At 42.2% G+C, this 27,901-nt stretch overlaps 1 protein-coding gene across 1 annotated transcript; it reads left to right on the plus strand.

The window, feature by feature from the left end:
• Nucleotides 1–27,733, plus strand: FERMT1 (fermitin family member 1). Its single transcript, XM_030558026.1, has 14 exons — nucleotides 1–170; nucleotides 2,257–2,490; nucleotides 3,586–3,732; nucleotides 4,424–4,637; nucleotides 6,507–6,609; nucleotides 8,035–8,142; nucleotides 12,139–12,270; nucleotides 12,430–12,479; nucleotides 15,525–15,649; nucleotides 16,493–16,599; nucleotides 17,625–17,846; nucleotides 20,030–20,154; nucleotides 22,403–22,544; nucleotides 25,656–27,733. Exons 1-14 carry the CDS (start codon nucleotides 146–148, stop codon nucleotides 25,827–25,829), a joined length of 1,908 nt encoding a protein of 635 aa, XP_030413886.1. The 5' UTR covers nucleotides 1–145; the 3' UTR covers nucleotides 25,830–27,733.
• The last annotated feature ends 168 nt before the right edge of the window (nucleotides 27,734–27,901 follow it).

A 27,901-nucleotide genomic window follows, 5' to 3' on the forward strand; every position in this document is an offset into this window, starting at 1 on the left:
CACAGTAGAGGTTGCTGAGATGACTTCCTCAAAAGAATATGGATCCAATTCTTGGTAGCTCATTGTCCACAGTCGATCATCAGTATGAAGAAGAGCAAAAGGAATTTACGCTTCGGTCGCAGGAGATCTACATATTGGTGGAGTGATGCTCAAATTAGTAGAACAAATCAGTGAGTAGAGAGAGAGAGTTAATTTGCATGCTGTTATTGAAATTACATATGTAGATTTCCCCCTCCTCCCCTTCCTTGGATCAATAGACAAGGCAGAGGAAAAGTTCGAGAGGAAACAAAGATGCAGCAAGGTGAAGTAACTTGCCCTCAGCCCCCCGGCAGTTCAGTGGCAGGGACAAGAATAGAACCCAGATTTCCTGAGTCACAATACAGTGTTCCAGCCACTAACATAAGCTGTATCCTGAAATAATTATCCCAGGGTCCTGATCTTGCAGTTGGATCCACACAGGCCAAGAAGGAGCTTCCAGATACAACTATACCTGAAAAAATATTGACTATAAATGTCATTGTCTCTAGATTTCACATAATACAGATATTTCCTCCACCACACTCTCCACAAGCATGATTCTCTCTCTTCAAATTCAGAAATCTTTGGTTACCTTCTTCTGACTGCCGAGCAGGGCCTGTCTATGTTAGTCAGGTGTACATGCAGTGGGACTTGCATTCCTCTGACTTGGAACCGCTACAGAGCTGAGTACTTGGTGCAGAAGAGGTGTTATCTGGGCCCCACTATTCATATCTTTGACTTATTGTCTTGCTTCTGTGACTACCGTACACAACAGAAGTGCTGCCGTCTTCTTTGGTCAGCTTGCTCAGTCCATAGCACGGCCTGTCATGACTAACTGTCTGTACCTCTTTTGTGACTGTGAATTGTAATTCAGATCAGGTTTACACTACAAATTTACAGTGGCGCAACTGCACCACTCTAGTGCTTCTGGTGAAGACGCTCTAAGCTGCTGAGAAAGACCTTTCCCCTCAGTTAATAACTCCACCTCCATGAGAGGCAGTAGCTAGGTTGGCAGGAGAAGCTGGAGCGACCTAGTTTACATTGAAGTAATTTTGTAGTTCTAAACCAATGTCATCCAAACTGAGAAGCCAGTTCTTCTGGCATGCAGCTGACATAAGGGTGCCAAAGAATTCACACACAAGAAAGCCTTGGTATTTCACCATCAAACATGCTTCTGAGTGACTTGTTTCTTTTCCAAGGTGGTGGCTGTTGTAGAAAAGAGTTCACTGGATTTATTTGTAAGAGCTTAAAGAGTGACTGCTACATACCTATTCAGCCTGGAGCTGTTGAAGCTGTTGGGGAGCTGGGGTAATTTCAGAACTCAAAGGAAGATAATGAGGTCACAAAGTCCATTCCTTAATCCCTTGCACTCCACCCCTTTAGCCAAACATCTGCATGGACTTTTACTTGTGATGTTTAACAAAAAGAATCTACAGTACCAAGTGAACTGGATGGTCAGCAACACGGCCCCAGATCCTACATAAAACCGTGTCTGTTTTCTTTCGATGTTGCAACTTTCTGGAAACAAATGGAATTGCTTTGTTCAATATATTTTTAATTTTTTGTTTTAAAATGAGAGCTACTTCTTAGTTTTAAGGCCAAAAGGATCCCCGATTTGGTTACAGCCTATCTTCCAGAAAGGCAGCCTGTCTTTGTTTGAAAGACATCAGAGATGGAAGAATCCACCGTTTCCCATGTTTTATCAAAATTTTTCATCAAAGAAGCAAAAACTGGTGGCGGTGGTTCAGGTTTGGCAACAGAAAAAACTTTTTTTTTTTTTGAAAAAATGTTTGGCTTTTGAGAACCAAAACCTGAAAAATTTCAGCCAGTTGGGCAAAAATTTTCAGTAAACCTAAAATTTTTCCCCTGAGCAATAGAAAAATGTCAGGTTGGCAGAAACTTAAACATTTCTGTGTTTTGGGGTGCTGGGGAGGCAGTTTGTTAGTTTTTCAATGAAAACTGAGGAGAAAAAATTAAAATTTGACGTTTCCCACAGACATTCCATTTTGATGAAATAGACATTTCTATAAAAAGCACTTCAGAGCTGGTCCAAAATTTTCCATCAATTAATAATTTTACCAAGGAAACTGTTCTTCCAGCAGGGGTTAGCACTGTCACTAACTGTGCTGCAAAACACAAGACCTTGTCTCTTTCTAGCAGCTCCTGCATTTAAAAGATAATCTTTATAGTTTGTTACTGACCGCGTACTTTGCATTCCTTTGTTCGATATTGCCCTAGATTTATCACGGGATTGGTCAGACTATGCTCTTTGGTGGGAGCAGAAGAAGTGCTGGCTTCTGAAGACCCACTGGACGCTGGATAAGTGTGGGGTGCAGGCAGATGCCAAGCTGCTCTTTACCACGCAGCACAAGATGCTGCGCCTCTGTTTGCCGAACATGAAAACTGTGCGGCTGAAGGTCAGCTTTTCTTCAGTGGTGTTCAAGGCTGTCAGTGACATCTGCAAAACCCTCAGTAAGTGACTCTTCATCTCTGATTGCAGCTGTGTTACAGAGCTTCCTGTTGGTTCAGTGTCTGCAGCTCCTACTCATGCAAAACTCCTACCACGTTCAAAGAGACCCCTTGTATTGGAGGCCAGGAAGAAATTTTCCCCCAGTCAGATTGGCCTTCATCTATAGCATGGGGCGAGGGTCGCTGGCTAAGATCATGTGGGCATAGCTCCCTTAATCATGTCCTTGCCACTACCAGGGCCCCACGCACTGGTGCACCGCTGTCCCTCCATGGTGCTGCAGCAGACAACAATAGTTTAGTCTCTCGAGGGCAGTAATCCTTTGGTCTCATTCCGATTTTTAGGCTTGGTGCGGGGGTGGCTGGGTGGTGTTGGTGGCCTGTGCTATACAGGAGGTTTGGTGGGGCCTTCTGGCCCTAAACTCTATAAGCTCAGTGCCAGACCACAGGCCTGGACCTTTCTGAAGAGAGCACAGACTTTTATGTTCCGTATCCAGTGCTGGTTGGCTAACAGGGTAGGTCTCCGCCCTTACAGGTCCCTGATCCATAACATTATCAGGAGCTTCTCCTGTGACCCACGTGGTTGCTGATTAGTGAGAGTTCTGAGGGTGGCTGAAGCCACCAACTCATTTCACGCTGTGCGCAGAAGAGTTTGAGCCCCGTTCTGCTCTCACACCGGCCTTACCACTGTGTAGCCCCGCAGGGTGGGTGGAGTTACTCCCAGAGTACATTAGCATAAATGAAGTGAGAATTAATCAGGCCCATTGCCTTTTTCTTTACTATTAAGAAGTAAATTTTAGTGCTTAAGAAACTTGTAGCACTGCTCAGACCAGGACATCCATCCTGCTTCCCCGCACAGCCCTGTCAACATACTACAGTCCTGAGCCATGGCAACCCTGGTATGCAAATGCTGGATTTCTCCCAAGCAGCAATTAGCAGTGGATGATTACTTGCAGCTGGATTGTGGGTGCTTCCGTGGAGCTGTGTTGTAGGATACAGCCCTGAATATGGAGGAGTACCAAGTGCCACTGCCGTGTGAGGTTTTTATTGGCCATTATCTTGTAAGATTCGTAGCCTTAACTTCAGCACTTATCATTGTAGATATTAGACGGTCGGAAGAACTCTCTCTGTTGAAACAGTCGGAAGATACTTTGAAAAAGAAAAAGAAAAAAGACAAGAATAACAAAGAACCAGTCATAGAAGACATTTTAAACCTGTACAACTCTCCAGTGATTTCAGGATCACCAGGTAACGAAAACCCAGATGGACTTTATTCAGCTGATTTTTTTTTTCTTTTGAAGAGAAATATTTTGAGGCCAAGGAAGGGGAAACAGGTCTTCATGTTGTGCAGTTAAAACAGAAGAAGGCACCGAGGTGTACAAGGAAGCAGAAGTTAAAGGGACGCTGTTGACATGAAATCTAGCCAGATTTTTAAAAATGATTTGAAAGTAGTTTCAGGTCCTATCCCAGCCTTTGAGTTTCCATGCCAGCGTTTGTGGTTTTATATCACTATTTTTTTTAATAGTTTTTCTGTCCCGGTGCTCCTGAAAGACCTACACACACAAAAAGGGTGTCTGACTAAGGCCCCAGCCCTGCAAACAGTATATACTGCTGCTTCGTCGGCAGCATGAGCCCGGCTTTGGAATGGTCCGCCATTTCTGACATGCTGCAAGGGGAGAGAATGGAACTGCTGATTTTTTTTAACATTTTATATATCAGCCCAATCTGAGTGGAATTTCATGGGACAAAGAAAAGGCGCTTCTCTGCCCAGCGGGCATTTCCCCAGGCACATACCTAAGGCCTGCTTCGAACAATGGAGGTGTGAGAGCTCCTCAAAGAAATGGGTTAGAATCCTGTATAACAAAGTGTTAGGCAAGTTGAAGATAGCGGTTGCTACCGGTTCCCCTTCTAATAATACATTATTGTTTTTAACTTGCAGCAAGTCCTGGTTTATTCAGTAAAACTATGACTCCCATTTATGATCCTGTCAATGGAACACCAGTCCCTTCTACTATGACTTGGTTCAGTGACAGCCCTCTGACCGCACCAAACTGCAGCATCCTTGCGTTCAGCCATCCCAACTGTTCTCCGGAAACGCTGGCCGAAATGTATCAGCCTCGGACCTTAGCTGACAGAGCCAAACTTAATGCAGGGTAAGGATGCTTCTCTTTGGCATGTAAGCTCACTTACCTGAATTGACGCTAATCCAGCCTTTCAGAAATGAAACCCGGAATTTGAAAACCTAACTCTTGCATTTAGTTGCGGGGTTTCTTTAAAAGGGTCCTTTGATCTAGGTCTCGTCTCATAAATGCTTTGTTGACTCTTTTCTACTTTTTGCCTTTATGCAACACTTTTCTGGGGCGTGATTTTGTTTTAAGTGATCAGCAGGATAACATAAAAAGACTCTAGACTAAATTTTTCTTTCAGACCACTGCAAATCCACTGAAGTGTGTAAGATTGCATTGGTGTAGTTGAGAGAATTTGCCCTTGTATCTATTAATGGTGGCTTCTCCTTAAATAAAGCGCTGAGGGCATGTGTGATGGCCGCCATCTTCACTGACAAAGTGGGGATTGAACTGGGGACCTCCAGAGCGAAAAGCATGAGCTGCTACAGCTTGAGCTCAGGAGCCAAACTCAAGAGCTTGGACTTTAACAGAAAAGCACTTTTGATGGAAATTTTTCAGTCAGCCCTACTGTTGACTTATATTTGCAGCTCTGGAGGACCCAGGTTCAATCTTTAGTGTATTGACCAAGATGGCAGCTGCCGTATAAGTGGAGGCTGTAACAGACCCACATCCTCTGTAGATCATGCGTCGACCCTGCTCCTCTGCATGCATGCCTACACTTCAGCCATAATTGAAGACCTGGCAGAGGAATCACTGAGCCTGCAAGCGCTTTCCACAAAGGAAAACTGCGTATTTTTTTTTCAGCTTTTTGGCACCCAGCTGGTTCCACCCCCTCCTCTTGATCATTGCAAATCAGTAATTCCTCCCAGGAACGCACCTTGACTAAACAGTGCACTATGCAGCCACAGACAAATTCTACTCAATAAGATTTACAAAAATGACTGTGGTGTGCTCCCTCTTCAGCACCAACAAAGACTCCTCCTAGGTCTTTGCTGACATATGATGATATTGGTGCATGCTTTGGCATGAGATGACAACCAAAGTGCTCTTGTTAGACGGGGCCTATCAGGATTTGTAATTTCACAAGCTGACCTACTGCACGCTGACAGTGATCCTGTCTTTTAGCCTTTACTTTGTCATTTAGACATTTAGGGAGCTGGTCAGCAAAGTACTTGAGTGTAGCCCCATTAACTTCTGTTCTTAAAGTTAAAGAGCTATTGCACAGTCTTCTCTGTATGGTATGGCAGAACATAAAGGCACTAGATTTTCATAGCGTTCATTTCAAAAACAGTAACAGCTCTTTTTTTTTATGTATTTCAAGTGTTGGAACGTGAGCTGAGATTTTTGAAATTTGCAGGATTGAATAGGAGATTAGACATTTCTGTGGATGACAGGAGTAGCTGGAGTTCTAATAGCAAATGCTAAAATAATAGGCAAGAGGTTTGGAAGGGACAGAAATTTTCATACTTCAAGGCTTAAATAACATCTTGCTAATAGGGGTCAGGAGGAAACTTCTCTGGGGGGCAGGTTACCCTGTAACTGCCTACTGCAGGGTTTTTTACACCTTCTTCTGAAGCAACTGGTCCTGGCTACTGTTGAAAAAGAACATAGTGGATTGGGTGGATGTGGTGTCTGCCCTTTTGAGCAGAGGGTTGGACTAGATGACCTCCTGAGGTCTCTTCCAACCCTGATGTTCTGTGACCCATCCTGGTAGTTCTTGTGTTCCTTTGTTTAAATACTTTAGACACCCATGCAAAAATACGGCATGCTTCAGTTATGTGAATTTGCCTGTGCTTGCAGGAGCCAAAACTATTCATTCATTAGAATTACTCTGTAACTTTGTATCTGACATTGTTTTCCTGGCACAACTGATTTTATTTTTTGTTTTTTCTCCAGCTGGCTGGATTCATCACGATCGCTTATGGAACAAAGCGTCCAGGAGGACGATCAGCTTCTCTTACGCTTTAAGTACTACACTTTCTTTGATCTGAATCCAAAGGTAAGAGTCTCTTAACTCTTGGTTTCTGTCGTTTCTCTTTGTTTGGCCGGCTTTCGCGTTCAGGAGCCGCAGCACAAGCCTCTTGCGATTCTTGGCTAAAACACAATAAAGGGTTGCTCGGAAGTCTCATATTCAGTGAATTCTGCTCCTTGTGGATCTTTCAGCTAAGAGTTCGCCCTCTTCACTGTGTATTTGATACCCAAGTGGCTGTTCACACATCCTGGTCCCCTCCTGTATCAAAAGGCCTGATACTGCTCCTGTTCCTGCTCCTTTGAAATCAGTGGAAAGGCTCCCATTTGCCCTAATCGGAGTTGGGCTGGGTCCAATGAGGCCAGAAGAATAGGAGAGAGGCCAGAGCTGTGTCCCCAGGATTGTCTCCTTTCAAATACATTCCTGATATCTGTTGGGGTTGTCACTGGGGGTCCAGTTTCCTCCTCCCTTCCTGACTGCATGGCAGAGGAGTTCTGCATCCTAGTAGGCTGTTCCTCTCTGTTCCCCCTTTCCAGATCTCCAGAGCTGAGACCTGCCCCTCAGCCTCCCTCCAGGAGTCACAAAAGATTCCAGCCCCTAGGCAGCAACCCATCAAGGACACTGAACTCAACCAGGATGCATGCAGTGCTCTGTGAGCAGGGAGTGTAGCCCCAACCGGGCTCCAGGCCCTTAAGGTGGCACTGCCAAGATATGGCTCTAAGATTTTCTTAACTTTAAGGGCCTGGTCCAAAGACCACCAGAAGAAGTGGTCAGACTTTCAAAAGAGCTTGTTTATTTCCTACATTTCTCTCAGTGTGGGCAACAACAATAATTGGGGTAACATTTGCAAAAGCACTTAGCCTAAGTCTCATTTGCAAAAGTCACTTTGGGTCAGATTTTTAAAGGTATGTAGGTGTCTAACGCCCACTAAAATTCCACTGGGAACCTCAGTCTCATAGTCTAAATCCCATTAAAAGGCAATCAAGTGCCCTAGGTCGCTTTTGAAACTGCGACCTGGGCTCCTAAAGTTACTTGAGTGCTTTGGTAAGCTTGCACCTTAGTTCTTTGCATTTGCACTAATAGTGACTTACACAAAGATTACAGTAAGTCGAGTTCTGCTTTTGTTTTCTTTTTAAAAACATCAATTAATTGGGGCCAGATCCTTAGCTGGTGTAAATCAGGAAAGTTCCATAGTAAATTGTAGCTGTACTGGCTTATACCAGCTGAAAATCTTGCTCTTTTTATTATTATTATTTTTTTTGGGGGGAGGGTGAATTTATTGTTTCCTTTCAGGCATTTTAGATAAATAACAATGTGCTTTCTAGTCTGATTTAAAACATGTGGGGTGAAATCCTGGCCCCACTGAAGTCAATGTGAAGTTTGCCTCCAGTATGTCTCCTCCAGTCCAGGAGTTCCTACATGAACTAATGCAGCATTTTATCTCTCTGCCTCCAGTATGATGCGGTGCGAATAAACCAGCTATATGAGCAAGCCCGGTGGGCCATCCTATTAGAAGAAATCGATTGCACAGAGGAAGAAATGTTGATCTTTGCTGCATTGCAGGCATGTACTTGATTCTAGCTGAAAAACCGGTTTTCTCATGAGGGGTAGACACAAGCTAGGGCAGGAACATAATGGAAACAGCACATGCTAATTCCTGGATTTGAGCAGTTGTTTGCAGTTGTACTTCGAGTTCTTCCAGAGATTGATTGTTGAATTCTGTAAAGTGTTTCATGCTCAGATTAAAACCATGTCTATTATTTACATGCAACACATATGCCTTATGTAACCATTTATTAACAGTTTCTAAAGCAACTATAACCACATTAAAATCAGAGCTATTTATTTTCCATTTCAGAAAGCATTTCTTCTTCAGTATTAACTGCCTGCGGGGGAGTCTTTTAATAATGACTTCATTTGGAAGGAGTTTTTAGACAAGGTTGTTTTGTTTACTACCTGTCAAAATCCCACTTTACCCCCTGAGGGTTTCTTTCCTTTTTTACCCTTAAATTTATAAAATAAATATAAATCCATGTTTGGAGATGTGACTTTCCATCCATAACTAATTTTTCCATGATTGAAAGTTTTGATTTCATTCAGCTTTTCCTTGTCTTTCAATTCCTGCATCCACACTTCATCTTGAACGGCATGTAGCGTTCTAACATGATCGGTTATAGTTTGCCTATCAAATTCCCAACCACTCTCATAAATTTGTTGAGCATTTTCATCGTGGCAGTTCCCATTAACTTTGGCCCAGAAAGTTAGGTCCAGTAGTTTTGTTCACAGCGTAACTGGCATTTCACTTGCAGCTATCTGTAGTGCACGTAGAGGTGTTGTTATAAATGTACCACACACCATTTGTAGTGCCTGGGCTTGCATTAAATCTGATTTTGGTGCTGACCCAAAAGCTTGGCAGCCATAGCCCATAACTGGTGTGATTAAGGCTCTGTATACCATCAGCAGTGTTTTCTTATCTGCCCCCAGTTAGTTTGAGCAAGCCTTGGACCCAGGTTAATCCTTCCTGTACATCTATCTTTAACATTGTTTATATGATCTTTCCAAAGTAATTTAGTATCAGATATTACCCCTAAGAATTTGAACCTTTTAACTATATATGTTCTCCATACAGATACTGTTTACATTCCTTTTTCTAAAAAACAATCCTTTGGTTTTAGCAATGGAGAACTTGAAACCTCATGCATTTCCCCAGCCAGAGGGGTCTCAACACTGCTTTGAGTTTCTTTTGTGCCACCTCCGTATTCCTGCTCCTCATCCACAGAGCAGGGTAAATAGAATGACCCCTAACCCAGCACTTACTTGTTTTGGGAGATCATAATATTAAATAAGGTCAGGCTAAAAACACTTCCCTGCGGTGTACCATTTTTAATAGTATATATATTTGACATAACATTCCCAACTCTGATCTGCATGGTCCTTCTCCTCAAAAATAAATACCTTTGTACCTCATACTATTTTGTATTACAGTTTCTGTGATCAGTGGTGTCTCTTCCTTTTGTAAAATGCTCTGCACCTTCTTTATAATGCCATTGTTTTCCAAATAGGCATCCAATCTTCCATTCAGCATTCTCTGCATAATTTTACCCAGACAGGATATGAGAGCTCCTGCCGATGTGGCTACTGCCTTTCACGGAGGCAGGAATTATTAAGTCAATGGGAGAGCTCTCTCTTGTCGGCTTAGAGCATCTTCACCAGAAGTGCTACAGTGGCACAGCTGTAAATGATGTCGTGTAGATGTAGCCTTAGTCTGAATTCCATTTGTTCATCTAATTTGCCTGTGTATTTCTGATATCTTGGGATCTTAGACCCACAGTACTTACTCCAACTCTTTCTTTGATTTTGGTTTTTATAATTCTTTGTGCTATTGCCTTACTTTTCTACTTCATTAGCTCTTCACTAGTCATTGTATTTTTTGCTTTTTTTTTTTTAATAGGATTTGTTCCTTTCTTTAACTGCCATTTTGCATTTCTCATTCCACCGTGGAAGTGATTTTATTTTTATTTTTTAATTTTGGGGTATTTAAATATCCTAGGTATGGTTACAGTAGCTGCTGCTATTAATCTCTTTGTTACATTATTACTGAAATTCTCTGTCATCACTCACCCAATGATTATTCACCAATTACTTGTAAATAGCTTGCAGTTAGCTTTCTTAAAATTCCAGGTAGGTAACTTTCCATTATCTTCCACCTTACTTTGCCCTTGAAAAGTAATAACTATAGGGAAATGATCACTCGCCATTCCTTCTTCCTTATATACTTCTCAGTTGCATTTACTTGCAATACCTGTTATAATTCCCAGATCTAATTAGGAAAAGCTACTATGTGTTGTATTAAATCTAGTTGAGATGCCATTGTTTAAAACTACTAGATTGTTTTCATCAACGAACTTTTCTAAGCATGCATCATGTTTACCAGTTGTCTGTCTTCCCCACAATTTATGATGACTATTTAGGTCACTGCATATAACATATGGTTTTTTAGCATTCTTCACTATCTCTTGTAGCTCTGAACTTCCTAATTTGCTATGAGTTATAAATATTATAAATCCTTAAAGAAATATTATTCTTCTGCATTGGGATCTCAACAGTATTGTAGGCTTGCTTCTTCATTCTCTACTGCTGTGCAGTTTAATCTTTCCCTTAGGAAAGTACAAAACACCTCCTCCTCTTCCTAGTTTTTGGTCTTGCCTAACGGCAATATACCCTAGAATTTTAAAGGCAAGTTTTTCAACCAGCCCTGTTTCCTGGGTACATATGACATCTGGTTTAGCTTTCATTTCCAGGATATTTTCTTGACCATGTCCTATCAGGCTGTGTGCATTCCAACAAAAGATTGAGATCCCCATACTAGTCATATTTCACCGTGCACATCATTCAAAATTGCACGAATGTGGTCTATTGACAAGTTGCTAATATACAAGCATTTCTCATGGCCCTTGTGATAATTTTCATTTTTTCTGACTCTCCCCACCCCCTCCCAGTTTGTGATGTATAGTCCATCACTTCTATCACTAATGCAATAAACCTTTCTTTTTTCATTACTGGTAGATCATCACCTATTCCTTATGTGGTATTTATCATATTCTTTATAGAACCAAGGCTATGTCTGCAGTTCCCCTTTTCCTGTGCTGATTGTTTTTCTTCTCCACCTGATGCTCTGAAAGTCTCCGTACAGTTTTTGTCTTTTATATCTTTTTAGCTTGCCACTATACACCCTCTAGATGCCAGTCTGTGGTTACTACCACAGTTACTACATTTGACCTCTGTCTCTTCTCTACAGTTTTCATAGGAATGTTTCCCCCACATTTACCACATCTTGTTTTTCCTTTACACGCAGCCACTACGGGCCCATACCGTCAGCTCTTATAACACCTGAAGAGAGGGGGGTTATATGGCTTAGTTCTCAATATCTGAAACCCTAGTGTTACTTTCCCAGGTGGAGTCGCTCCCTTGAATGTAATTAGTACAGCTGTGCATGGCTTGCTTTCTTCTCGTTTACTCATTAGTCACTTCCTTACTAAGACTTTATCTTCTCCCATGCTTTTGGTTATCTCATCATTGGTCAGCTCTAACAGCACTCCATCTATTGCCCTCTTTATTTTAGTCAAATACTTTGGCAGTTGGAACTTATTTTAACTTCCCCTAACATTTTAGTTTTTAGTAGTTTATCAGCTTGCTCTTTGTTTTTACATTCAACTAGAAGATCACCATCTCGCAGCTTCCTAACTCTTACAATATCCCCTACGCTTTTGTTTTAATCCGAGCAGCTACTTTCACAGGGTTACCATCATCTAATCTCATTTCTTTGGCTAGGGATCTTTCCAAGCTTTTTGGCAATAATTGCATTAGAAATCCTACTGTATCTACCCTATTGTTTACAGTCAATGGACATTCCTCACTATGGAGGCCCACAGCAGGTGGACTCCACCCTAGAAAATTGATTGCACTCTTTTCAGTCTTTGTTTACAGTAGCTAGTGGTATTTACAGTACGTTTGAAATAAACTAGACCTTTCAATCCAACTCTCTGTATTTGATTACAGTATCACTTAAGCAAGTTATCGTTATCATCAGAGGCACAAGATTTCACACACGAATCTGAAGTAGATGAAGTGGAAGCTGCGCTTTCCAATCTGGAAGTAACGCTGGAAGGTGGAAAAATGGATAACATCTTGGTATGTCATTTGGGGTCCCAAGCTTGCTCCCAATGAAGTCACTGAATCAAATACCTTAGCTTTATATCCTGAGAACTTGGGTAAGAAAGCAGGACCTGAAGGGTGTAACAGACCTTTAAGAAGTGTGTTATAATAAAAATTATCCTTCATTATCTTTAGGAGGACATTACAGACATACCGAAACTTGCAGATAATCTCAGGCTGTTTAGGTGAGTAAATACAAAAAGATTAAACAACAAAGCTGTGCATGTGAAGATTCCTTCAGTTCTGTTGCCTTTTAGTGCTGTCCAAGTGATCTCTAACTAACAGTGACTTTGAGGAGAGCAGTGAAGATATCTGGTAAGTGTATATAACAAAGTACATAACTGGCACTTTGGCATAATGTCCTTTCTTGCTGCTTTTTCTTAATTTTTTTTTCCCAGCTCCTCACCTGGTGTACACCTCATCAGGGTACGTCCATTGCAGTCAAGGGAGCTATACGGATTTACACATACTGGAGATCTGGCCCTTTATACATAAGAGTTTGCTGAAAATTCTCCATCAAAACTTTATTTGACCAAAAAAAAAGTTGCCTTTTTTTCCTAAATCAAATTTTTCACAATTTTTGTTTGTTTTTTCCAATTTGAAACCAATTTTTTATTTTTTGCCTCCAAAAATGTATACCTTAAGGGGAAAAGTCCTCCTCAAAATCTTGCATTTCTTTCTAATATTTTTAATAGTAAATACTGAAACATTACAGCTGATTAGAAACAGTAACAGAAACATGGGGCCAGATTTAAATGATTTCAAATGGAGTTACACCAGTTTGAAATTGGAGTAATGCTGTGGTCAATCAGGTCTCTAATATCTAGCTTTCAAAGGATTAGATTTTTATTGGTAAAGGTCGATTTCACCATACACCCACAAACTGATGAAAACTTATTTCTATTAATAATAAAGTTTGCAGATAGGCGAAGTAAGAAAAATGCCACTTGAAAAGTTACTAGAGTTTGAATTAAGGCTATTTACTTTGTATATTTTGACATGTGTTAATGATTAGAAAACTTAAACTTTTTAAATCTCAACATCTATTGTCATTAAATAATTAATGTCTGAACCCCTTTAGGTCCCCACAACTGTGAAAATTTAAGTTGATTAAAATTAGGAAAAATCTTGAAAATAAAAATGTCAACAAAAAACAATTAATTGAATTCTGCCAAGCCTAATAACATGTAGCCTGCACAAGAGATGGTCCAAAATGTACAATTCCATCATCACTTTACAAATGATCATAAGTAGGCTGTTGTACTGAATCACATCGCAGCAACTGCAACGTTTGTTGTTTTAAAACGGACCCAGTTTTTTAGAGAAACAAAGCCTTCTATTGTGGCATTATCTATCAGTTTCATTCTCTGGACAAATCATATTGCACTGACCTCACTTGCAGGTTTATTTAGCAATATATAGCTGTCATAATTTGCATATGAAAGTTGCCTGGTCATTTCCAGTAAAGAAATCAGTTCAACAGTCATGACGCTTTCAAGGTGTGTTAAGATGAAAGCGAACTCAACCCTTTTAAGTGTTATCAGTTCCGTAGTTTTAGTAATGGATTGTTTGTTTCTCCCTCCGCCCCCCCAACAAGGCGCTTATCTTCAGACAGCATTCAGTGGTTATTTTAACCATTAAGAATGTTATAAATCACACAGTAAACCAAAGGCGTTTCAAAGGATATATGAAAATCAGAGTAGATGTAAAACATTCCTTTAAAAGGCTAGTAGTGTTTTGTTACTAATACTTGCTTTGTTGCACTGATGAAGACACTGTTTTGCAAACCTGAACATGTTTGCACTGACAGATGCATTCATATGCATCATGTTGAATCACAGTGCGTGTCGTTGCAACATATTGGGAAAACAATATTTGTATTCATATGGGTGATAATATTGGGTAGTTCGCTCACATCTGGCCAAGAACTGCTGGACTATCTTTTTTTTTTTTTTTTTTAAATGAGTAATAAGTAGGACTGGTTGAAAATTTTCTGTCCAAACTTGTTCTTTTTTGGAAAATTGGGTTTTTGACTAAACAAAAGTTTTCACAGCTGGTGTCTGCTTTCCTCTGAAATGTTTGTTGGTTTTGTTTTTGTGGTTTGGGGTTTTTTTCTCCATCAGAAAAATGAAAACCAAATATTGTCCATTGCCAAAAAGTTTTTTGGATTTTTGACAAAAAGCCAAAATTTTCTAGATGGAAAAATTCTCATTTCCCAATTGGCTCCAGTACTAAATGGACAGTACTGTTCTGTAATTCTTAAAGATCAATACTGACTTTTTAGTATTTGGACATGAAAGGTTTCACTACTGAAGTCAACAATATTTTAAATAGATTTGTTTTTTTAACTTAAAATAGTAATTATGTCTCTTCAAACATATTAGGTTTGATCCTCCTCTTGCTAGTGTCTTCTCAGTGGAGTTACTCCTGATTTAGACCAGTATAAACAAGATGAGAATCACACTGAATTGTGAATAGTCCTAGAGAAAATGTTACTCAATTAATTAAACAATTGCAAGTCCTCCCTAAGGCAGATGCATTTAAACTGGTTTAAGAGGTTTAGCTTGCATTGGTAAAGTACTGAAATAAATGAAATTGATTAAAGCCAGAGTCAAAACTGGTTTAAGTGTGTCAATGAGGGGTTTACACCAGTTTTACTAGATGAATTTAAAATTATTTATTATTATTATTAGTGCCTAGGAGCCCTAGTTAAGGACCAGGACCCCATTGTGCTAGGTGCTGTACAAACACTGAACAAGATAGTCCCTGCCCCAGAGATCGTACAATCTAGGTATAGATTAATGTAGTCAAACTGATGTAATTTTTGTAATAAAGACAAGGCCTTGGAAACCACAGTGGAGCATCGGAATTAATGTATATATTGTATTAGCAGTAGTGTATTTATCAGACAAAACCTCATTTAGCCTTTCTAGAAGAGATTGATAATGATTATTAATGTAAAACTTAAAGGTGGCCCTTAATCAATATTCTGGGTATAAACATCCCTGGACTTCAGGGTAACTTGGAGTTTGTTCTGGACAATGGGGATTGAGCCTTCTCTCACTTACACAGGTGCAAGTCATGAGTAACACTCCTCTCCAGTCAGTAAATGAATGACCTCAGTGGAGCTACTCTGGATCTATACCGGTGTATCTGAAAGCAGTCTATGGCCCACCGATTTGTAGGTTGTAACAAAAGTCATAAAACTGATTCACGTCCTCTATTTGTAGGCCCAAGAAGCTAACACTAAAAGCCTTCAAGCAGTATTGGTTTGTCTTTAAAGACACTTCAGTATCTTATTTTAAAAACAAGGAAGCTGGGCACGGAGAACCGATTGAGAAGCTAAACCTAAAAGGTAGGAATTTGTTTTTCCTTTTCCATATTTACTCTCTTTCATTCATAGTATGGAAAAATTAATCGAGAACTCACTGTAAATTGTATACTAAAAGATCAATATGGTAGCACTTAATCGTATGGCTGTTCACAGATATTGGCCTATTTGGGGCCTGATCATACAAGCTTTACCTGTAGAAAGAGGCCCAGCCAAACCGTATTAGCCCAAAAGGAAGTGTTCCTAGCCTATCTGGCCTGACTTGCAAAGTGCTGAGGGCCACTGAGCTCAGTGGAAGCTGAGAGAACTTACAGCCATGAAGATCAGACCCTCTGTTTGTGACACTTCTGTTTCCAAATATTTATACTGTATGTTTAAGGCAAATTCTCACCCCTGTCCTTGCAAAAAAATTATACTGGTAATAGAGGACTTGGGGTAAAATTTGAAAAGTGCTCAAGACCCATTTTCAAAACTAGTCACTTTTGAAAATTGGCTTTAGCCTCCTAAATCACTTAGGTGCTTTTGGAAATTTTACCCTATTCCACTAAACATGTCTCCATTATAATGCTATATTAAATTATTGCTAAGATCCATGTTGAGAATTTCAGACATCTTCTTTATCTCACTGGTCATATTCTTGTGATTCAAGTTAAACATTGTGCTCTTAGCACTACATGTGCTCAGCACTTTTGCAAATCAGACCAGTCATTTAGGTGCCGCGCTTTGGGCTAATGTTTGAAAATCTTGCCCATGGATCTCAAAAACACCCATTAAACACAGTTTTTCCACAGCTATAATAGTTAACGTCAGAGGTTCAGTAACTAAATACATGTATCCTTCATTTCTTTTTGTCCCTCTGTCGTTTAGGATGTGAAGTTGTCCCAGATGTAAATGTAGCCGGGAGAAAATTTGGAATTAAATTACTAATTCCTGTTGCTGATGGCATGAATGAAGTGTATTTGAGATGTGATAATGTGAGTAATGAGACACAAAGCACATTCCTTATTCTGGATATTTATTATAGCACTTCCTGGGAAGGCAAGTCTACAGAACAGCACCTGTGATAGACCCTGTACAGATAAATAAAGATGCCCCAGAGATCTAACAATGTATATGTCAGACATGATGCCACAAAACAGGCAAACGGGGTGTGGGCTGGTAAAGGGGATAAAGTAACGAGAAATCAGAGTTCATTCATATATTCACATGTAGAGCCATTTGAAACAAGTAAGCGCGTGGTGAAAAAATTCAAAATAAATGAAAGTTTTGTTCTTAAATTTTCAGTGACACATATATTTCCTTGCTTTTTTTCCCACTGGAAAAACGAGCAGAGGGAAGGATAGTCGAAAAGTAAGAGTGATTTAGACACACACATTTTTTTTTAATTTTATTGTATTGAAATTTGTCATTAAAACATGTCAACCCAAATGAAGATTCTCTGTGAAAATTTTCATTCTGGTTTAAAAAAAAAATATTCCCTGGAAAATATCCTCCCTCCCCTATTCCAAAGCATTTTATTTTACTCAGTAGCCACTGCTGGAACCAGGAGAATGTATCAAATAGTTTCCCACAAATATTCACTTGGATAAAATATTGAATTTGCTTCTGTTCTGTTTGTCCGTGAGTCAGAGATGCTGAGCACCCACAGTTGCTACTGAAGTCAATGGGAACTACAGATGGTAGGCATTTCTCAAAGTCAGGCCCTGTGTGAATGTTCTACCAAGCAGGAATGTTAACAGCTGATTTCAAATAAACATCCAAGAATATTCCATGGAAGCAGCTTTGGAACTCACTATGGTAATTGTGTAACTCAGAATCAGCTTCCCGGGACACTAGCCCAATCAGAGAGCAGCATTGATACATGTGATCTGTGTGTCCAAACTTAACTAACCGGCACAGCTTGAATTTTGGGTGTTGAATGATCATAATGAACTGCTTGTGAGCAACAAATGGCAAGGATTTGGCCAGTAATTGCAAAGGATTGGGGTTTTTATTTTAGGAGAATCAGTATGCCTGCTGGATGGCTGCTTGTGTCTTAGCTGCCAAAGGCAGAACAATGGCAGACAGCTCTTACCAGCCTGAGGTGCACAAAATCCTTTCATTCCTGAAGATGAAGAACCGGACCACGTCTCCGCAGGCGGTCTCCGATCCAGAGAGCATGGACATGAAACCGGAACGCTTTGTTTCACCACGATATGCCAAAAAATACAAGTCCAAACAGGTATGGCTGGCGTCACTGAGGTTAGGCTGGCCCCTGGGAAAGGAGAGATGACAGATACATTGTGGGATGGAGCCTAGGGTCAGACTGGCTCAGAACGGTGCTGGGAGACTACTCAAGGGGCTCCTTGGCACAGCCAGGAATATCTTACAACAATAATTCTCCTCAATGTTTAATGAGAGGCCTGTCTTTTTAAAACAAGCACAGACACAGGCTCTCAACACTAGCTTTCTCGCAGGAAGCCCCCTGCAGCCACCCCTCTGTCTCCAAAGCCAGTGGCTGGCATCCAGAAGGATGCAAGAGGGACAGGGTTGTCTGTACTTTAGGTAGATAGGATCCTCCAGCAGCCCCCTAGACTGGGAGAGGAGAAGAACCTCCTGTGGTGCGCCATCCCCTAGCAGAGCTGGTCAGGAAATTTTTGTTTAAACAGTTTTTTTGGTTGGAAAAAGCCAATTCTCTCAAACAGGCAATGTTCACAGGAAAGGGTCTATTTTGGGGAGAAGGTTTCTTAGGTCAGGGGAGGGGGTGCGAGAACATATGTATGTATGTATGTACTTGCAAACACCACCTCCCAGAATAGCCAGTAGTCCAGTGGTTAGGGCACTCGTGTGGATGTGGGAGACCCAGGTTTAAGGCTGTGGTTTGCCTGAGTCAGCCCAAGGACTTGAACCTCTTGGCTATTCTAGAGTGAACGGTTGATCGATATCGATCTCTCTCTCTCTCATTTTTCATTGTAAAAGGGCTCGGTTTCATCCTGTTGCAAAATAGGAAAAGTGTTGAAGTCTCGAATTTTGGGTGGGTTTGAATTGATCAAGTTACAATTGTCGAATAACGAATTGTTGCGTGTAACAAATCAAGTCAGCCCATTCCTCCCAGAATGTATGGACAGGCTCCTCCCCAAAGCCAGATAGCAGAACTACCTGCAACTCAGCCCTCACCATAGGATTTTCTCCTTTTATAGAGCCACAGCCTCAGAGGGGCCCCCTGCTGCAGGCCTCATGGGCTTCCAGAGCCTGGCCCTGGCATTAGATCAGGAATCAGCGTGGTAAAGCTGCTCCCTAGCAAAGGGCACCATTGTGTGCACCGATGTACTTGTCACTAGATTGTGCGAATGAAGCCCCAGAGCTTGCAAAGGGCATGAATGAGTACCAAATGTAACAACAGCCTGGTGTCATAAAGGAGCCTGCTTCTCTCCTTGGCTTGAAACCTGATCTGCAGGTGATCAGGATCCATTTCCCCAGCATTCTGCACGGCTCCTTGGCAGCATATTTAGCATTCCAGCAGGATTGCTCAGGAGTAACACTGCACACATCAATTCAGTTTCCACGCCATGAGCTCCTGCGGTCACCAGGCCGCAAGTCAGGGTAGCAGCCGCAGGTGGACAGCACAGAACAGAAACAGGGAAGTGTGCCAGGCCAAAACAAGGATGAGAACCAGAAACAAGCCAGCCAAAGAATCGCTAGCCGGAGGCAGCACAGGGTGATGGAATGAGCCGTCACTCCAGGCTAGCTGGGATAGGAGGGCCATATTGTACTGAATGTGCAGCTTGGAAACTAAAAGCTCTTCCTGTGCTGTTGCTTTGTTGGCAAACAATCGACAGAGGGCTGGATTCCCTCAGTGTACACCAGCTGCTCTGCTCCAGTCTGGCAAGGTAGAGCAGTCATAAATCTATTAGGTCTTCACAAGGTTCCTGCATGCCTAGAGGAATCCTTGGGTGGCAAAGAGCCACCATAGAAGCTCCTACACTACCCGACACCTGGCCTGCAGTGCAGGGGATGTGGCCAGAAAGCAGGGGAGTGAGTGGCCAGGGCCTTCTAACATCCCAGAAGTCTCCAGCTATAGAATGCTCCTTAGGAGAGGGGGGCAGCAAACATAAAATACAGCAGCCCTGAGGTTGCTCTGCTTTATGTTGGATCCCAGCACAGCAGAAAATGAGGATCAGGCAGGTATCTTTATGCCCCAGACTCTCCTGATCTGCGCTGAGCAGAACAAGGCTACAGGTCAAGATTTGTCCCTGAGTGAATACAGCACCTTGTTTACTTAGGACAGTGACTGCTTCATCCTGAACCATTTGTGTCTGAATGTGGCCCTGGAGCTGATATTATTTTATTTAAAGAAAACAAAGGACATTTTTGCACAGCAGTTATCAACCCGCTGAAATCCTCCTCTCTCCCTGTCTCTCTCAGTTGGCCGCCCGCATTCTGGAAGCCCACCAAAACGTAGCACAAATGCCACTAGTGGAAGCCAAGTTGCGTTTTATCCAGGCGTGGCAGTCCCTCCCCGAGTTCGGCTTAACATACTACATTGTAAGGTAATAATGTCAGACTGCCCTGCTGTTTTCCTGGTCAGTGATTTTCAGAGACTCCTTTGAATCACAGTTCTAAGAACATGATCTTACACTTTTTTTTTTTTTTTAAAAAGAACACTTTTTAAATTCTGGAAACCTGCATGCTGTTTTAGGACCAGCTTTATTCTTGGTTTGTACAGCACCGAGCATGATGGGGTTCTGGCCTAGGACCAGGGCTCCTAGGTACTACGGTAATACAAGTACTAAATAGTAATAATATTTCTATTAGGTGGTAGCACTTAGGAGCCCCGTTACTCCCCATTGTGTTTGGCATTGTATAAAACATGATGAGTTTTGACTGAAGTAAGGTGCCTGGGGGAATAAACTAGGCTTATCACTCACACAAACTCAAAGATGGAAAAAGCACCATTTATTTCTCCGTGTTCTCAACTCTGCATTGCATTTCATCGCGCCTGCTCTTTCCCAGTAGCACGAGATGCAACACTTCATTTCTTTTAAACATCACACCTGTTTTGGCAATTCATTATGTACTATATGCATTCAAAGAGCAAACTGTCAGCTCCTCCATATCTCAGAGCTTGTCTCCACTTACTGGGGGATCGAGGAGCGGCGATGGATCCACGGGGGTTGATTTAGTGGGTCTCGTGAAGACCTGCTAAATTGACCGCCGATCACTCTCCCATCGACTCCAGTACTCCACTGGAATGAGAAGACTAAGGTAAGTCGACAGGAGAGTTTCTCCCGTCGACTCAGTGTGGTGTAGACACCGCAGTAAGTCAACCTAAGCTATGTCGACTTCAGCTCCGTTATTCACATAGCTGGAGTTGCGTAACTTAGGTCGACTTAGCCCCATAGTGTAGACCTGCCCTCAGTTGTCAGCTGGAAGCTGGGTCCAAACAGATAGGGTCCAATTCTGCTCTTAGTTATTGCCTTGCAGCATCCATCTCTCACTGCTCTGGGCCTTCCTAAGGTTTCAGTAGGGATATACGGGTGCACCTGAGGGCAGAATTTAGACTATTGAGTCACAATTGCTCTCCCCAAAAAGTTCGGCAAAATTTACAGAGCAAAAAAAAAAAAAAACCCTATAAGACACATCCCTTATTTGCTACCTACTGTCCTGTACAAAGACGATTTAGGATGCACTTTGTCCCATGTTTCATTAATAATTCTGCAAAAGGTCCTAAACTGTGATACAAATGCATGATTTTGTAGCATATAGAACATGTTTGTGCAATGATAACTGCCTATCAGTTTAAAGGATATCTGATATCACACGCACACACACACTCTCTCTCTCTCTCTCTCTCATCTGGTTCAAGTCCTCTCCTGCAGGGCCAGCTTTGTGATCTTAGACGAGATTCCAAAATAGAATCAAAGTAACACAAAACCCTTCCATCAGCCAAAGAGGTGCTTTCGGGGTGGGGGGAGGGGAAGGAAATGCTTTTCCTAGCTATCTCCTAGGCCCTTTGCCAAGTTCCCATGGAAGGACTTTCCTTGGTCTTACCTCAAATGCTCATCTCCTCCAGAGTGAGGCAGAAGCATTCCTTTATATAATTTCCTGCAGGTGTCACATGACACTTTGTCAATGGACCCCCCTCTCCATTATGTGATTTGTGTGGAAACTACAACTCCTAGCAGCCTCCAAGCTTAACGGGGCTGTGTCCCTTATCAGCTTCTTTGGAGCAAGGATCACCTTTTTGTTGTGTGTTTGTGTAACATCTAGCACAATGGGGTCCTGGTCCATGACTGGGGTGCCAATGTGCTACCATAAGATGAATCGTAACAATAATAATAAAGATATGCCAGCCATGCCTGTGTTTACAAGCCAGAATTCTTACATGTCTCTTAAAATAAGCTTTTTTTCCTGTGTTTTTCATATAATCCTCCTTTATTTCCCTAAAATGCTAGTGGCTGAATAGTTACATTCCCATGATACACTCTTCTGCTGGATTTTCATAGCCACTGCCATATTTTACCAGTCCATATTCTTGCCTTGTGCTGCACACTGCATCAGAAGGAGCCAAACTTTCCCAAGCTCCAGGACGTTGTAATCAGCGGGTTTGATTCAAGCCCGTTACTGCTCCATCCTCCTGCATTGCTCAGGCTGCCTCTGGGTGCTTGCGTTGTGGCTGACCTGTGGCCAGGCAGCAGAAGCCTCCTCCCACTTTTTGCCACACTTGCATAAGGGACAGGTGAAATATCTCACTAGGGAAACGTGCTGCAGAATGAATCTGCTTTTTTCCTCCCCCAGGTTTAAAGGAAGCAAGAAAGATGATTTGCTGGGAATTTCCTATAACAGACTGATTAGGATTGATGCAGCCACAGGGGATCCTATCACAACATGGAGATTCTCCAGTATGAAACAGTGGAATGTGAACTGGGAAATACGTCAGGTAAAATCAGAACAGCTCTTCATGTCCGATTTCCTACATTTCAATCACCTGGAGGTGCTTTCACTGGATCATTTTTAAACCCAAAAAACTATTCTGATGTCACGGCTTATTAAATAATCCATTTGTGTGACTTGGTATTATACTAGCAAGACAAGATGGGTGGGAATCTCTTTTATTGGACCAACTTCTGCTGGTGGGAGAGACAAGCTTTTGAGCCACACAGAGCTCTCTGAAGCTTGTCTGTCTTGTAGCCCTTAGGGCTAGCTTGTCTTTATTATATTCAGCAGTAATGCAATGAACCTACAGGCCTGTACCCTGTACGACATTAGCTTCAGCACTTAATATAATGCTTGAGGCCTGTGAACTTTGGCACAGATAAATGGCCCAATGGTAACCCTCACATTTTGGGGAACTGAGAATAGAATGTGTATGGGGAAATTTTTGTTCATACCGACGCCAGTCAACCACAGGATCATGAGTTAACATCTGCAGATGACTGCCCACAAGAATGCCATGGCAAGGAATTAACATATATGATAATAAGTTGAGATCACTGATATACTAACCTATAGGAGAAAGGCACCTCAACGTTAATAGGGTGAGGAAATACAAATAAGGAAGAGGCAGGGGCGGCTTTAGCAAGTGCGGGGCCCAATTTGAACAGTTCTGACGGGGCCCGGCAGGGATGACTTAAAAAAAAAACAACACATAAAAAAAACATGTGGGGCTTGTACTCACTGGGCGGCGCTCCTGTTTTCGGCAGCGGGTCCTTCGCTCGCTCCGGGTCTTCAGCGGCACTGAAGGACCTGCTGCTGAAGTGCCGCCGAAGACCTGGAGCAGCGCCGGGTGAGTAAAAACTAAAAAGGAGCCTCTCACCACGGAAGGGATTCTCGACCACTTGCCCCCCTCCCCTACCGCCCAGCGGCCCTGCCACTGGGCACGGGGCCCTCTTAGGTGCGGGGCCGAATTCAGGGGAATTGGTGGAATTGGCCAAAAGCCGGCCCTGGGAAGAGGAGAGGAACCCCTACTGAATAGGTATTCGACCTAGTGGCATCAGCGAACTATGTTATACAAGTTCTGTCCCAGCCTGCAGACAGTAGGAAAGAGATGTAGCCTTTGGGAGGTGCCAGAATGATCTCCACTGGTGATGCGGAGGAAGGTAATGGTGATGAGGAAGATAATGGCTAACGTTTCAGATTGTTCTACAAGGAATGGTAAGAGTACATGGATGTGCAGATGGACATTCTGTATTATCTCTGTCTACCTTACTGAATTGGGGTGTTGGTGACTGTGCTAAATGTACTCATATATTTATTGTAAATACAGAAGTTTTCCTATAGTGAGAGTGTTGGAACTGTGCACATGGGGTTCCCACCTCTACAATAATTTTAATAACACTGGGCCTGATCTTGGGACAAGAACCTGTTACCCTCAAAGTGATAACTGGACATTCTTAAGTAGTCAGTATATTAATACAAGAATCTATAGATCAGGCTACATTCTCACCAGTAGAAGCTGGTCCGGTAAAAGAGATTACTTCACCTACTTTGTCTTTGTCTTTTTTTAACATCCTGGGACTGACATGGCTACAACATTGGTATTATGCTGTTTTTTAACAGGCAGAGACTGAAATTTAAGGCAAAGTCAGAAAAATGCAAAAATGGCACCTGCTTAACATGTCTGCTCCCTGTATGCCTTTAAGTCACATCTGCTCATTATAATTCACTAGAAAAGGGACAAATTCTGCCCCTGATTTCATTGGGATGGTACAGGTGAACTCAAGAGCAGAATCTGCTTCCAACCTGTTTTTAATGCTTTACCAGTAAAGTGATAGCAGAGTCAGCTGGGATTACAGTCTTCCTGACCCATCATTCTCTACACTCCAGAGGCAGAATCTTGATTTCTGGGAATGATGTGAGGCTCAGAAAGAACCCAGCTTGACTCTCAGATCCCAGGCTGAGTTTGCAGGGCTAAAATGGAAATAATCTTCAGGCTCTGCTACTTCAAATGCATAAGTCACTGAAAGAGGAGTAAATATGGAGTGCCGCAATGTCATTTTTACAGAGATTCTCAGCTTCCTTGGTCCAGCCAAGCTTTGCTCAGTGTAGGATTTGGTAATTGGAGGGCAAAGGTGGCTTTAAGCCTTTTGTGAATCGTAGATTCAGGGGCCAGAGAGTAGCCTGACCCCTGACATAAATGAGTGAGACATAATGTCAGTGGTTCTCAATCTGGGGCTCCCTGGCTGCGAGGAAGTTTCAGGGGGTCTGCTAAGCAGGGCCGGTATTAGTCTTGTTTGGGCCCAGGGCAGTAAGCTGAAGACCCGAGGCCTGCCACCCGGACTGAAGCCAATGCCTGAGCAATTTACATGCAGAAAAAAAAGTTGTGGTGGTACAGGTGGGCCATAGAGTTTTTATGGCACGTTGGGGGGGCCTCAGAGAGAAAAAGGTTGAAAGCCCCTGCTCTAGCTTACACCTGGCTCCCCCTGGCCCCCAGGACCTTTCCAGAAGCCAGGGATAACAGAAGTGTGAGATGCTCCAACTACCCCCCAAGAATGCCCCTTGTGTGCCAGGGTGTGGTGAGGAGCTGCTAGGCCAGGATCACAAGGAGGCAGAATTGCCCAAAAGCCAGTTCAGCTGGATTTTGTGGCTTCATACAACTAGAGTTCTAGCCCCCAAATCACACTTAGATTCAGCACGTGACATCATGAACAATAATTTAATAATAACATTCTTTAACTTGTTTGTATACAGACTCAAAGTAGGGTCGTTCCTGCTGTTTGCAACATTCCCACTGAGACATTTAAAAGCTGGGAACTTCCCCAGTTATCTTAGAGTGATCTGTGAAATGGCTTATTGTTTGGGCTGTAAAAACATTGGAGATTTGACCACAAGAGGGCCCTAACTGAACAAGTGGGGAAAAGAGGCTTACTGCAGATTCAGAAATCCTTTTCCCACACCACTGTTATTAACAATGCCAGCTATTTATTTATGTATTTATAGTCCAGCCAGTATTTATTGGGCTCAGTCTATTCTAAAGATTCATGTGATCACTGGTACAGAGATGATCTTGTTTATTTGCATTACTGGTTTTTGCTCTTCATTTTCTCTTTAGGTTGCAATTGAGTTTGATCAGAATGTGTCCATTGCTTTCACATGCCTGAGTGCAGATTGCAAGATTGTCCATGAATACATTGGAGGTTACATCTTCCTGTCAACTCGTTCCAAAGACCAAAATGAAACACTAGATGAAGATCTGTTCCATAAATTAACTGGAGGACGGGAATGAAATGAAGCACCCTGTTTGCTGGCAAAAAGGACCAGACAATATATAAGGTTTTCTCTCTTACACTGTTACTTCTGTTGGCTGATGAAATAGCACAGACAGTGTACTTATCCTGTGGCAGAGGGATGGAATAAGGTGACTCTTGATCAACATTAGGGAAATAAGACTTCTTGGTTATTTTTATGCTACGTGAAGATTTCACCAAAGGTTCACTTTATCTTGATTGTTGACGGACATTTCCTATTCTTTCCTGTTTAACTTAGATGATCTATTTAGCATCCTGAACAAGGAATTGAGGATATTGAGATACACATCCTGTTCTCTGTTACACTGGTGCAACTACCATTTCTCTCCCATTTTCTAGATTATCTCAGAATTAATAGAGCTAAGGCTACATAAATATACATTTGAAATCTGTATTACTGGAACAAAATGCTACCTATCATGTACATAGTGTGGTCCTTTCAGTACTCCGTGATCTGTCTTGCACATGGAACTATCAATCCCCGAGTATCAGTTAATGACCCAGTCCTGCGAACACTTATTGCCATTGTTGGACTATTCACAGGCATGAAGTCATATTGAAGTCAAAGGCACAACTCTGTGCATAAGGTTAAGCACAGGTATTAATCTTGGCACCTAAACATTAATCTTTTGGGGAATATTTTCATTTTGATGTTAAAATAATTGTTTTAATTGCTATTTCTCCATTATTAACACTTTTTACAAAGGCCTGTAAACGTGCTTCCTTGGTATTTTACGAACATAGCATTAAATTCTGGGCAAAAATTATTACATGCCATTCTCTAACTTGAAACCTGAATTATCTGGGGGAACGTTGACACTAAAATCTGTAATGCTGAATGCTTTGGACTTGGGTTTCAAGATCTACTCTTCACAACAGCAGCAAAACAAAATCCCTCTTTGCTGGACAGATAGGTCTACTGGAGTTGTTAATGGTGAGACTCTCATTGACTTCAGTGGGCTTTGGCTCAGGCCTGTAATGCTCAACTGTCAGCAAAGTGCTCGATCACTGGACAGGGTAATCCAGGTACAGTCATAAAAAGCTGCCAAGTTAAATGCCATGGAATTACAGCACCCAGTACATCAGTTACTTTCACACCCCCAAGATTTCATGCATCCTGAGATGTTGAATTTGTCGCTACAGAATCACTGCTAGGTGGTGGTGTGTGTTTGGGCTGTCGGTGGGCCTGATTCTTCTCTCACTGGGTCTGGTTTTACTCCAGTCTCTCTCAGCTGGCTGCAGTGGAGTTATTCCTGATACATACCGGTGTATGCACATGAGGGGTCAAGTGGATTGAAACAGGAGGGGGAGCTGTAGAGGAGCACTACAAACCCAAGCCAGGGACAGGAAGAGGAGTGTTCCCTCCTCTCTTAGCAGTGCTGCTCCCCTTTCTTTAGCCCTCTGTGGGAAGAGTCAGACCCACTGGTGTTCTGTTAGTGAAATTCACTCATGGTGCAGAGGGACCATACAAGGCCTTCTATGCTACTTAATGCCTGCAGGAGAGCTGCTAACAGAAGTAGGTCGTTCTTTTCATCAGTTGATCTCAAAGCACTTTACAAAGGAGGGCAGTGTCATTATCCCCATTTTACAGATCGGGAAACTGAGGCCAGGGGGAGTGAAGTGACTTATCCAAGGTTGCCCAGCAGGACCGTAGCAGAGTCAGGAACAGAACCATGGGTGCTTCGGTCCTTGTCCGGCGCTCTACCCACTAGGTGACACTGTGAGATCAGAGGGAGACAGCATGAACTGATCTTGCAATCTGAGGTGCAGGCTGTGTCAGGCTGTTGATTTTGAAGAACTCTACCTTTGCTTCATTCCGTGGGGAGTTCTGCCTACACCCTACAGCGTTAGAGCTGCAGGCAGCAGGGGGGAACCACATGGTATGCTGTGAATATATGAATGTTTGTGCAGTAAGATTCTGAAATGTTTCCCACTCTAGCCTGGCTTGTAACATATTTTTGCTGTTCCAGCCCTTAAATAAATACACACTTTTGTATTCAAGGAAGGCTGTCACTGGGATTATGTATTGAACACACGGGTCTCTTTAACT

This window comes from Gopherus evgoodei, chromosome 3, assembly GCF_007399415.2.
Source record: "Gopherus evgoodei ecotype Sinaloan lineage chromosome 3, rGopEvg1_v1.p, whole genome shotgun sequence".
NCBI lineage: Eukaryota > Metazoa > Chordata > Testudines > Testudinidae > Gopherus > Gopherus evgoodei.

Bases quoted from the DNA above. Each gene is read 5' to 3' on its own strand.
- FERMT1 (XM_030558026.1), top strand. From the start codon at position 146: ATGCTCAAATTAGTAGAACAAATCA. The intron at 3,733-4,423 runs GTAACGAAAACC...TTTAACTTGCAG, and splicing joins AGTGATTTCAGGATCACCAG to CAAGTCCTGGTTTATTCAGT. The intron at 16,600-17,624 runs GTGAGTAATGAG...TTTTTATTTTAG, and splicing joins TGTATTTGAGATGTGATAAT to GAGAATCAGTATGCCTGCTG.